This window comes from Saprolegnia diclina (assembly GCF_000281045.1).
Source record: "Saprolegnia diclina VS20 unplaced genomic scaffold supercont1.4, whole genome shotgun sequence".
In the NCBI taxonomy this organism is placed as follows: Eukaryota; Oomycota; class Saprolegniomycetes; order Saprolegniales; family Saprolegniaceae; genus Saprolegnia; species Saprolegnia diclina.
This window is the reverse complement of record NW_008246071.1, coordinates 439,700-450,622: the sequence shown is the minus strand read 5'-3', so window position 1 is coordinate 450,622 and position 10,923 is coordinate 439,700. Positions and strand designations below refer to the sequence as shown.

The 10,923-nt window shown below is 60.3% G+C and overlaps 5 protein-coding genes across 5 annotated transcripts in view; 1 reads left to right on the top strand and 4 right to left on the bottom strand.

Moving 5' to 3' along the window:
• Window positions 1–389: 389 nt before the first annotated feature.
• Window positions 390–2,589, bottom strand: SDRG_01855 (hypothetical protein). The gene is made up of 9 exons (XM_008607407.1): window positions 2,411–2,589; window positions 2,092–2,354; window positions 1,806–2,038; window positions 1,674–1,755; window positions 1,511–1,628; window positions 1,189–1,457; window positions 901–1,140; window positions 667–829; window positions 390–619 (listed from the first exon to the last, which is right to left on the bottom strand). Exons 1-9 carry the CDS (start codon window positions 2,535–2,537, stop codon window positions 435–437), a joined length of 1,680 nt encoding a protein of 559 aa, XP_008605629.1. The 5' UTR covers window positions 2,538–2,589; the 3' UTR covers window positions 390–434.
• Window positions 2,590–2,634: 45 nt separating this feature from the next.
• Window positions 2,635–3,686, bottom strand: SDRG_01854 (hypothetical protein). Its single transcript, XM_008607406.1, has 2 exons — window positions 3,620–3,686; window positions 2,635–3,564 (listed from the first exon to the last, which is right to left on the bottom strand). The coding sequence occupies exon 2, from the start codon at window positions 3,439–3,441 to the stop codon at window positions 2,731–2,733; it is 711 nt and encodes a 236-aa protein (XP_008605628.1). The 5' UTR covers window positions 3,442–3,564; window positions 3,620–3,686; the 3' UTR covers window positions 2,635–2,730.
• An 865-nt stretch (window positions 3,687–4,551) lies between these two features.
• On the bottom strand, window positions 4,552–6,783 carry SDRG_01853 (hypothetical protein; the record flags this gene model as incomplete). Its single annotated transcript, XM_008607405.1, has 10 exons — window positions 4,552–4,698; window positions 4,748–4,925; window positions 4,968–5,273; window positions 5,323–5,507; window positions 5,553–5,699; window positions 5,740–5,883; window positions 5,933–6,367; window positions 6,419–6,527; window positions 6,575–6,674; window positions 6,714–6,783. 10 exons carry the CDS (start codon window positions 6,781–6,783, stop codon window positions 4,552–4,554), a joined length of 1,821 nt encoding a protein of 606 aa, XP_008605627.1.
• A 384-nt stretch (window positions 6,784–7,167) lies between these two features.
• Window positions 7,168–8,911, top strand: SDRG_01852 (hypothetical protein; the record flags this gene model as incomplete). The annotated part of the gene is made up of 8 exons (XM_008607404.1): window positions 7,168–7,509; window positions 7,557–7,593; window positions 7,651–7,824; window positions 7,878–7,936; window positions 7,987–8,119; window positions 8,165–8,675; window positions 8,727–8,802; window positions 8,852–8,911. The coding sequence occupies 8 exons, from the start codon at window positions 7,168–7,170 to the stop codon at window positions 8,909–8,911; spliced, it is 1,392 nt and encodes a 463-aa protein (XP_008605626.1).
• The window catches only part of SDRG_01851 (hypothetical protein), a gene marked incomplete at its 5' end in the record, with an annotated part of 7,588 nt that continues 5,567 nt past the window's right edge, over window positions 8,903–10,923 (bottom strand). The window contains 6 exons of the mRNA XM_008607403.1: window positions 8,903–9,060; window positions 9,121–9,303; window positions 9,350–9,460; window positions 9,507–9,635; window positions 9,693–10,313; window positions 10,361–10,918. Coding sequence (XP_008605625.1) covers window positions 8,947–9,060; window positions 9,121–9,303; window positions 9,350–9,460; window positions 9,507–9,635; window positions 9,693–10,313; window positions 10,361–10,918 — 1,716 coding nt within the window. The 3' untranslated portion in view covers window positions 8,903–8,946. The remainder of the gene's footprint in view (window positions 9,061–9,120; window positions 9,304–9,349; window positions 9,461–9,506; window positions 9,636–9,692; window positions 10,314–10,360; window positions 10,919–10,923) is intronic.

The following is a 10,923-nucleotide window of genomic DNA, read 5'->3' as shown; positions in this document are numbered from 1 at the left end:
CAGATGGATCGTCGGTGAAGATACCGCAGCGTCGGCGTCGCCGGCCGTGCTCGGCCGCGCCGTCGCCGCGAACGGCCGACGTGGCGGCAGCGCTATGCTGGCGGTGATGTTAGCTGCGTCCGCAAGCTGCTGCGATAAGCGACGCCAAGTACGCACGCGACCAGGCAGTCGCGGCCGTGCCCATCCTCCTCGCCGAGCTCGTCAATGAATGGCCGCGATGCTTGCCATCGTCGTCGCGACGCGACCAAGCCAAGTGGCAGCGTGATGCCAGCTGGAATCGAGCGGTAGAGCGTTTTCGATCTGAACGCTGGAAATGACAATGGGACGCTTCCTCTCGACGTCCGAGCAGCAACGACGACAGCATGTGGAAGGTAGCACAACAAGACAAAGACGACGATGAACATGATGCACTATGGTAGTCGAATGGAATGGTGCTAGACGGTGGGCTGGACCAAGCAACGGTGCAGGCGCGCGTACGTCATGGCCACGAACGGGTTGAGGCTGGTCACGGCCGTCGCCGTCGCCGGAAACGCTTCGCAGCGCTTGAGCAAGACGATCGTGTTGTACTGGACGCTGAACGACGCATGGAAGAGACCTTGGGCGATCACGTGGAGCCCGCCTACACACGAGTATCGTTGCGCATGATGTGCACCGCGCAGGAGCTACCGCGGGCGCGCGGCAAGTGGCTTAATAGCTCCTTGAGCTCGGCTTCCGTGTGCAGGAATGACACAAAGTCGGCGTACATGAGCTCGACGAGCGCATCGTCTAGCACACGCTCGTGCAGAAGCACTTGGAGGTGCCGGCGCAAGTCGACGCCCCGTGCTTTAACGTAGCATCGTCGTCAAGGACACCCATGTTACCGTAGAGCCAAGGTGAAAAGAGAGCGGAAAAGAAGGATATGTCAAAGGCCGGGGTCGTTGGCGCCAGCGCAGCGCGCGCAGCCTGGAAGCGCTCGTAGTTTTCAGTGCGCGCCCACTTGGTGATGCGGCGGTTGTTGATGGCCGTGCGCCGACCTTGGGCGTCACGGTCCATGAAGTGCGCTTCGCCCGTCACAATGTCGGTGATGTTGAGGCGCGTGTAGTCTTCGAACATGCAGCGCACCCACTCCTCGCTAAAGCCGGCCGCGATGCCGTCCATGACCTATCTCCATCTCGATCGCGTCACGGCTTGCCTCTTGCGACGTAGTACCTCGAGGATAAAGTCGTGGTCGGACGCGTCGGCGTCGTCCTTCTCAATCGGGAGGTTGGTCAAGATCTCGCCGCTCGAGAGGTCGCAGAGCACGTCCCACCACTCCTTCTTGCCCTTGAACATGGGGTTGGTGACGCCGGCGATATAGCCCGGCACTTCGAGGAACGCCAAGTCGGTCAAGTTGGCGTACGGGAACTGCCGGTAGAGGACGCCGACGAGCGGCGGGCACAGGAGCGCACTCATCGAGAGCACGTAGTTGCACACTTCGCCTGCCACATGCCAATAAGCAACCAATGCAGCACATGTATCATCGCATGCGCACCGGCGGGAAGGGTGTAGCCGAGCATGATGATGCGGGCGCCCGTCAAGACGGCGTTGTACAGCGTCATGGTCTCGGCGCCAAACTTGGCGATGAGGTCGAGCAGCAAGCCTTCCTCGTGCTACATCGGGACTCGATACCGCTTTGAAAATGATTGGTTTTGTACTTGGTCGTGCGTGCTGCAGAGCTTGATCTGGAGCGGGACGCTGGCGCCGTCCCATAGCGCCTGCGTCTTGAAGACGAGCGACCTATCGTAGTCGATTGCATGACTTGAACGCCGTAGGATCAAAGTATTCACTCGTCCGACGTGCGGATGTCGCCACTGAGGGGCTTGGCGCTCATCGAACGCTTCAGCAAGCGCACTTCGACTGGTGATCGCTGGAGGCACGTGACGCCCGAGACGTCGACGCGGTTGATCGCGTCAAAGAGGCCTTGCAGGATCTCCGTCGTCGCGGCTTCGGGTGCATCCAAGCGCAGTGCAAAAAGCTTGTCGACGGCCATCACGACCAGTGGCTTGAAGGCGTAGCAAAACTACAACACATGCCATATTCAGCGAGCAGTCGGCACGACAGGCGGGCGCGTGCCTGGTACGACGAGCTAATGGCGACGGCCTTGACTCGCGCGCCGCGGCGGACGTTGGCGTCGTGCTGGGTCTTGACGACACTCAAGCAATACTGAACGCTCTCGGGCTCGTGAATGAAGAAGACGGTGTAGTCTTCTTCGCGGTTGTGGACGCCCTCGGGCAGCATCATGTCGGCGAAAAACTCGGGTGGCCGATGGACCGTCGCCTCGAGCGCGTCGATCGCGGCCGGGTAGCTCGCGCGGAGCGTGCTGCCCTTGTCAATGTCTACCAGCGCCGACCTGCGTATGGCCATCCATCGTACCAAAGAAGCGCTGTCGTACCAAACTCCGCGTACAGCGCCGTCGTCGCCATGCTCGCTGCTGTCGTTCGCCGTTTGGGCTCGGTATCCGGATGATGCGAGCCGCCGAGGATCTCGACGCGGCTGCATACGGACCATGGGTCATGCATGATACGGACCGAGCGCGCACTGCATCTTGCATGAGGCAGCTGCACAGGAACGGTGCGTGGCCTACACTCTGCGTAGGTTGATGCTTCTAGTCGTGCATGGACAAGTCTCATGGAGCGGCCATAGGACACCAGTACACTGGTGCTAGTAGAGCTCAGCGTCGAGGTTCACGTTAATAAATAAAGCATCTCTAGTTTACAAGCACGGCATGGGGAACTCGCGCGTCGCACGAAGCAAGAGCGCTTCGAGCTGCGTTGGCTTGGACGGGCAGATGGGCGTCCGGTCGACGTCAGCTTGGGCCGTCCCGAGCACAAGCGGCGTATCGGAGAAGGACACGCGGTGGGCCTTCGCTTTCTTCGCGACCGGCTCCACGTGGCAGTCGATGATCGCGTGGTCAATGTTGAGCTTCTGGTGCTTGAGGTGGATGCGCTTAAAGTACGCGTCGGCCGCGTGCAGATACGGCAGCGCCTCCTCGAGCTTCTCTCGCTTCCAGAGGTCCGCGGCCTTGTCCTTGACGCGGAGCATCTCGTGCCAAAGCACAGATATATCTTGGACCTCGGCCGCGTAGCACGCGTCGACGTTCCCGGGCTTGGAGCCGAGCACCGAGGCTTTGGCGAAGCTCCAGATCGCATGCGGCGACGCGGTCCAGGCCAAGTCCTTCTTGGCGAGCATCTTGGCGATGCGGTCGTTGGCCATGACGAGGAAGCGCACGCAGCGGTCTTCGGGCTGGATGCCAAAGGCGCAGAGCGTCGCGAGCTCATTCGCGATCGCGACCAGGTTTTTCTCGATGACGGACGCGTTGAGGTCCGAGAGGTGGGCCTCGACCACGAGGCTGCGCAGCTTGAAGGCGAGCGAGAGGCCTTCGACGTTCTTCGTCTCGCACGGGCGACCACGCTTGCAGCTCATGTCCCAAGCGGTGGCGAAATCAGCGACTGAATGTCAGCGGCGGCCACGGGACGGCGCACTCCGGCTCTGCGCCAGGTCCGGTGCCAACCGAAGCCACCACGTGGTCGTGACATCCGGACCGTGCTACTAACGCTGTTATAACCGCCGTCACAACGGCAATTGTACAGAAAAGACGCACCTGGTCAGTCTAACACGTCGCGTTACGCGCATCGCACCTGTGGTCGGCGAGCAGACGATAAAGGCCTTCTACTTACGATGTGTCGATGAAGAGGAACGCTTTGATGCCAGCTTGCTGGACAGATTGCTATGTCTTCTTGGCGCTGGCTTGCGCACATGGTGGTGCAGTAATCTATATTCGCACAGATGAGTAGAATTTTCTGATCCGAGTCATTGTTCGCTCACTTTTGATTGGCCGAGACGTGATGTGGCGCGAATTCGATGACGGGCTGGCGGGCGGTTTGCCGCGAAAAGATACGGCAATGTGGCCGTCGTCGAGGGCTGGTCGTTGGGACCAGGCGTAACGAGGAAGCAGGTGGAAGTTCCCTCTCTTGCCGCTGGCGATTGCGTTTCTATTGTCCACGGCAGAGCCGCCCATGCAAAGAAAATCGATTTTGCCCTTGGCGCGCCTGGCTCTAGAGTGCCTTGATTGGCGATGCACCCAGCACACAGTTTAGCATTGCACCTAGCTGCACGCGCTGGCACTCGGACGCTAACAATATGCGACGCAAGCCATCTCGCCCGCGAGGCCTTCGCATGGGAAGAAGAGGGTGTTGAAAAAAAGAACAAACGACGACGACCGGAGACTCGGCGTTCATCGTCAAGCGCACCCATTCGATCCCAAACGGATAGAGCGAATTCTCGATTTGGCACCAAGAGCCAGCGTGCTGTTGGCGTCTCTGCAGCCTCATATATTTCTACCCAGCCCTCTCTCGAAGCTAGAACCGAAGGGAACGCACGCTTGATCCTGAAAGACGCAGCTGCGGTCTCTATTTTTCTGGACTTGGTTCGTGTCAATGACGGAACCCACGGAACCGAACGTGTCGTCGGCACGCAGTCGAGTCCGCCTCTCGACACCTTGGGACCCCAAAGACGCGCACCGCTTCTTGGGTGTTAGACTTTCATCTTCCACAGCTTCAACTTGAAGCCAAACATCTCCGAGAGCGCCGACGAAAACGCCGAGAGCACAACGACGCGCGTGATGTTGTACAAGAGCGGGTTCATCGTCAAGCCCGAAATCTTATTGGGCGAGTTGAGCTCCTACGCCAGTGCCATGAAGTTCCTGGTCGTGAACGCAGCCTCCGTCTACCTTGAGGAGCTTGGACGCGAGCTTGAGCACGTTGTTGGAGATGAGCAGTTTCTCCTTCTTGTGCGGTGTCATGAGCAGCTTGAGATACACGTTCATCTGCTCCGTCAAGAGCAGTGACGTGTTCTGGTACTTGCGGTTGATGTTGGAGCCGAGCATCATGAACCGCAAGAGGAAAAAGCTATGCGAGCACTCGAGCTTCCCATGTCGACATGGAGCGTACCTCGAGAGGAGACACCACAGCGTCACTTCCGTGTGCACGAGCGTCGAGAAGAGCGACGCCGAGCTCGGAAGCGTCTCGGACACGGCTTGGACGCCCATGACGGCGAGGAAAAGCAACACAATAAGAAACGACGTCGACACGATCTCGTCGGCCGCGCGCTGCCGGCCCTGGCGCTTGAGCCACGACCGACCGCCGCGGAGACTCAGCCACGCCTTGATGTTGACGACGTTCTTGAGCCGAAAGTGCGGCAAATGCGACGCCCGGGACCGTCGTGCTGACGTGAGCGCCGTAAAGCACTTGGCGTATCTACACGGTGCTCGTATGAGACTATTGCATTCTATCTCAGTGGCTGTACAGGAAGCGCCGGTGGTACGTGACTTCGGCGTCCGCGAGCGCAGAGAAGATGAGCGAGGCCAAGATAAACGTTGCGATAGTGCACGAGAGCGCCGCGACAGCATAGAGGCCCATGTGCAGCCACAGCGTACGCTCGAGCGTCGCCAGCGGCATCGTCAAAAGAGCCAGGACGACCGAACGCACATGCTACGCGCCGTCGTCAGCGTCGTTCCCAAGTGCCTTCAAACGCACCTCAAAGATCATTTTGGGGTCGTACACGTCAATGTTGTGCTCGGTCGAGTAGCTCAGAGCCCGGTGCGTCCACGGCACAAAGGCAATGATCGTCGCACTCGTGCGCGCCGCAATGCGGTACAGCGACCGCGGCGGCGTGGCTTTGACCTACCCCAAATGCATAAGACGACACGATGGGACGCCATACTTTGAGCAAGATATTGGACCGCAGCTCCGCAATCGTCATCGACTCTTTAATCGGAATCCCCCCTTTCCAAACAACGACCTTGACACGGCGGTGCGTGAACGTATCGCCAAAGGGCGGTTCGCTGAAGCTTCGCGTGGTGCGGCGCTATAGACGACGATGATCGGCCATGCAAGCGAGACGAAGGAGATCTTACGTCGCCGTCGAGTGGCGAGCCCCCGTTGGGTGGCGCGTTGCCGTGCTTGATGCCGTCGGTATCTTCGTCGCTCGAGGACGAGGCGCCGCCGTCGCTGTCACTGTCCCCACTTTCCTGCGACGACCCCTCGGATTCGAGCAGCGCCGTGTCCAGCCCTTCATGCTCGCGCTTGATGGTGGCCGACAATTTGGCCGTTGGCGCCGGCGACGTCGGGGAGTTCAATTGCAGCGTAATGTGACCGTCGGGGTCGGCCGAGAGGACGAGCGACGAGACGCGCCCATAGCCGCACGACGTGAGCGTCAAGAGCACGTACGGCGCCCAGACCTCAAACGACGTGAGCGTCGATGCGCTCGTCGTGTCGCCGCAAAAGTACCAGATGGTGACGCAGAGGTGGCCAAGGTACACGGCCGAGGCCAAGTAGTAGAACACAAAGTTCTACTTCATCGACACCTCTGAGCGCTCCAGCAGACTACGCTCGCCAACCACCTTTTGCGTCCAGTACTCGGGAAAGAACGGAAACAAGATCGCACGGTAAAAGCCTTGGCGCACGAGCCGCTTGTCGTACTTGCTCGGCTTGGTGTTGAAGAAGGCCGATCTACATGCCATCGTCCATGAGCCATGCATCGCACCATGGGCGGATACCCCTTGATGACGTCAAAGTCGATAAACTCTTGGTTGAAGACCGTTTGCACGGGCGGCAGCTCGTACTTGCGCGACGCCCGGTGCTTGTGCGCCGCTGAATCTAGGTGCCATGAGACCAATGCCACGCCCATGCCCGTACCTTGCGCGGCGCCCTTCTCATGCGTGCTCTTCCGCGACCGGAGCGTCCGTGGCGCCGTCGTCGTCGCCATCCCACGTCGTGAGGATGGGACAGTTACAGCATCCGGACGGTCTCCGCATATCCTTATCCGTATGATCTTCGCCCGGTTTTGTATCCGGACGATGATCGCCGCGCAATTATCCGGTCTTCTCGCAATTATCCGGATGTCCGATGTTCTCCGGCTTTCGCTAGACGCACGCAACTCGTCCGGGTCGTGCAGCTCATCTGGGCCGAAATCATTCACGAGCCGCGCTGTGTAAACAGCTCGAATGTGCGTCCCTGATTACGCGAGGCACGTTGACGCGGTGGCGTGATTTTAGTCTAGGAACGCGTAATCTCGTCGTGATTCTTCAACGTCCCGCCAACCGTCGAGAAGCCGAGTCGTAACCGGCTTCAGTCCGCTTTCCTCTGCGCCATGACCTCGACGACCGTCCTGCACGCTGCCTGTACGGTCGATGGCGAGTCCGTGAGCCTCTCGCTGCAAGAAGATGGGCTTGTCCTTGAGCGTGGCGACGCGCTGCCGACGACGATCGCATGGGCCGACGTCCTTGGCGCGACAGCGACCGCGACCATGCTCACGATCCACACGTGCCCGCGCCGGGGCAATGGCAAGCGCGCGCTTCGTAAGCTTGTGGCCGAGAGCGACGACATGACCTTATTGGCTCACGTGGCCGTCGCGACGACCTTTCTGGCGCGCTTCGGCTGGGCACCAGAGCGCAGCCTCGACGACCTTTTGCACGCGACGCCAGCACCCCGGGTACGTCTCTCTCGCTCCAAGGGCATCGAGTGCCAATGCAGGCGTAGAAATGCCTTGTGCTGATCAACCCCGTCGGTGGCTCGGGTACAGTGACAGGCGCGGAAGGGGCGCGAGGTTGACTCATGTGTTCTCTGTTCTCAGGCAAGTCGGAAGCCATGTTTGAGAGCGTGCGCGGCTTCTTTGATGCAACGCACATTGACGTGACGACGCAGTGCACCGAGTATGCGGGCCACGCGACCGAGATTGGGCGCACGCTAAACTTGACGGCGTACGACTTTATGGTGTGCGTCGGCGGTGACGGGCTCGCTTCCGAAGGTAGAAATCATGATTCCTCTTGCCTTCCGGTTGCGATAACGCCACCGACGTAGTCGTGCAGGGCCTCATGCGGCGCCAAGACTGGCACGACGCGATTCGCTTTCCATTTGGGGTAGACCTGCCCTTGCTGCATCACGTGTGGCTTAATGAGGTGCCATTTAGCTCATTCCGGGCGGCTCGGGCAATGGTCTCACACAGTCGCTCACAAAGCTGCTCGGCGAGGCCTTTGAGCCAGAAAACTGCGCGTACTTGATCGTCAAGGGCGCGCCGCAGCCCATCGACATGATGACGGCGCGTACGTCACGCAATTGTGGCCTTCGTTGCCTGAGCTGCTGCGTAGGCAATGCCGAGCAAGAGACATTCTACAGCTTCCTCTCGCTCGCATGGGCGTTCGTCGCGGACGTCGACTTGGAGTCGGAGACGTACCGCTTTCTCGGCGGCGCGCGCTTCACGATGGCGTCCGTGGCCAAGGTCCTCTCCTGGAAGCGCTGGCACGGCGCGCTCTCGTACTTACCACTCGAGGCCGACGAGAGCAGCGACAGTGCATACTGGGAGAGCAACCCGACGCCACGTGGGTCGGCACCCGAGCTCCACCTGTTGCATGACATCTCGGCGCCCGTGCCAACGCATTGGAAGACGATCGAAGGACCGTATTCGTTCTTTTGGGCGACAAGCGCGGCGCTTCCGTCGTCCGACTGTCACCTCGCGCCTGGTGCGCACATCAACGACGGCTTGATTCACATTGTCGCGGCGCCCAAGAACCTCTCGATGGTGGCCCAGACCAAACTGCTCTTGGGTCTTGATACGGGCGCGCACATCGAGTACCCGTTTGTTCAAGTGATCAAGACGCGGTAGACTGCGCATCCTTGGTGGTGTGATGGCGAATTGACGAGACGTACTAGGGCCTACCAACTGCGGCGCACCGACACCAACTACATTTCGATTGACGGCGAGCGCCTCGGTGGCGAGACCATCCAGGTACAACGTGGCATGTTCTCGATACATTGATACAAACGTACTGCATCAGGTGCAAATGCACAAGGGCCTCGGGCGCGTCATGTGCTTGCCACTCCCAGCGCAGTCGTAATGGACTCTGTATTACATGTCGATGTAGTATTATATCTACTTGAAGCGGAGCGCGACGAGCTCCTTGACGCAAAACACCGTGAGGAGCAGCGCCATGGTCGCCGTCGACTTGGAGGCGAGGAAGCCCGCACCACGCGTCGAGTGAGGGTCCTAGCACCACATGAGCGTTCGCGGCAAGAGGACGGTCGTCGACGACGCTGTTGTACGTACAGTCTTGGTCAGTTCGCGGAGACGGTCCTCCCGCTCCTTGATCTCGGCCTTGAGCTTTTCGATTTCAGCCGCCGAGCCCGTCTGGATCGACCGCGAGAGCGTGCCCGACGGAAGCGACCGCGTCTTGGGCGCCGTCGCCTCGACTACCGGCGCCACGTCTGTCTTGATCATAGTGGCGCACTTCTACACAGATTTTTGAATGCGATGGTAGGATGGAGTGCGTCGGTACCGCGGCCAGTTCCATTGCGTCAACGTCAATGTCGCGACCCAGCGCCGACTTATGCACGGTGCGCAGCGTCTCCAACTGTTCTTGGAGCGTCGCTAGCTTGCTCTCATGCGACTAGATCAATACCGTCAGATGGATTTTGTCTAGTGGCAAATCATACCTTGACGTTGGCGCTCTCGCTGGGGGCGGCCGCCAGAACCGCACTCGCCGCCACCGACGAGACAGCCGCAACAGCGCGGGGAGCGACTTGAAGGCACTTGATCATGGCCACTTGCGTCGCAATGGTTGCCTATGCAAACGCATGAGCTTCAACACCCGTATGAGCTGACAGAACCATGGCACTCACCTTGTCCGCGACGAGCTCCTCTTCGAGCTTGATGAGCTGCGTCTCCAGGTTCTGGGCGCGGTCCTGATGCGCGTCCTTGTCTTCCTGGAGCTGACGCACCATTTGAGCCAGCCCTTCGGCAGCAACGTCACGCTCGTTCTTGACAGCCTCGAGCGTCACGTACTGGGCCTTGAGCGCGCGAAGTTCCGCAGTTACCTCGGCGAGAGCAGCGTTGTGCTCGGTCTTGGCGACCTGCACAGCATCGATGGCGTCGAGGAGCTGCGCCGCACGCGCATCGCGATCCGCTTCGAGCGCAGCACGCTGGGCTTCGGCGGCATGAAGCTTAGCCTCCAAGTCAGCCGTCGACGCCGCCGCTGTCCTCGCAAGGGCCGCCTCGTATTCGGCTTTGAGGGCCTCCGCCAGCTTGCTTTCGACGGCACCGCGCTCTGCATTCGCATCGGCAAGAGCGGCTTCAGCAGCGCGCGTGCGACTTGCCTCGGCCGCCAAAAGCTCCGCATGCCGGTCGTTCGCATCGGTCAGCGAGGCTTGAAGCGTGGCCAACGCCGCATCGTGCTGCGCAGTGGCCGTGGCTTGCGCGGCTTGCAACGCCGCGATCGTGGCGTCGTGAGCCGTTCGTGTCTCCTACAAACACAACCTTGTGGATCCGGTGTTCGAACAGTGAGGTGTACCGTCAGCTGGGCGCGGGTCTGGTCGAGCTCCGTCTCGAGACGTGCTACGGTCGCCGCGTGGTTCGCACTGGTTTCGTGCAATTGCTCTTTGAGAGCCGCCAACGACGCCGCGTCTTGGGCCATTTTGCCGTCAAAAGCAGCCAGAGCAGTCGCCTTGGCAGCGAGCGCAGCCTCGACTTCGGCATGCGCAGCCGCCTGACGAGTCGACGCCTCGCGCAACGACGACTCGAGTGCAGCAACCGACGCCGCAATCGCGTCGCGTTCGGCCTGGACAGCCTCCACAGCAGTAGTAGCGTCGTGGAGCTGCGTCTCGACAGTCGACTTTGCGGCCGTCAGTTCGGCCAACGCCACCTGGTGTTCTGCAGTCGTCGCCACGGACGCTTCGTTGACCGCAGTGAGGTTCGCGACTTGAGTCTCCAAAGTAGCGATCGTAAAGTCGCACTTGGCCTTGGCGGCCTCGGCAGCAGCTGTCGCGGTCTTTGCCTCAGCGATTTCAGCAGCAAGCTCGCTTGTCGTGGACGTCTGCGACGAGATCGCCGCGTCGCGACTAGCCGTGAGCTCGG

Coding starts and splice junctions, on each gene's coding strand:
- SDRG_01855 (XM_008607407.1), bottom strand. CDS start 2,537: ATGCATGACCCATGGTCCGTATGCAGCCGCGTCGAGATCCTCGGCGGC. Junction 1,629..1,673: donor TCTGCAGCACGCACGACCAA/GTACAAAACCAA, acceptor GTCCCGATGTAG/CACGAGGAAGGCTTGCTGCT. Junction 1,141..1,188: donor ACCACGACTTTATCCTCGAG/GTACTACGTCGC, acceptor AGATGGAGATAG/GTCATGGACGGCATCGCGGC.
- SDRG_01854 (XM_008607406.1), bottom strand. CDS start 3,441: ATGAGCTGCAAGCGTGGTCGCCCGTGCGAGACGAAGAACGTCGAAGGC.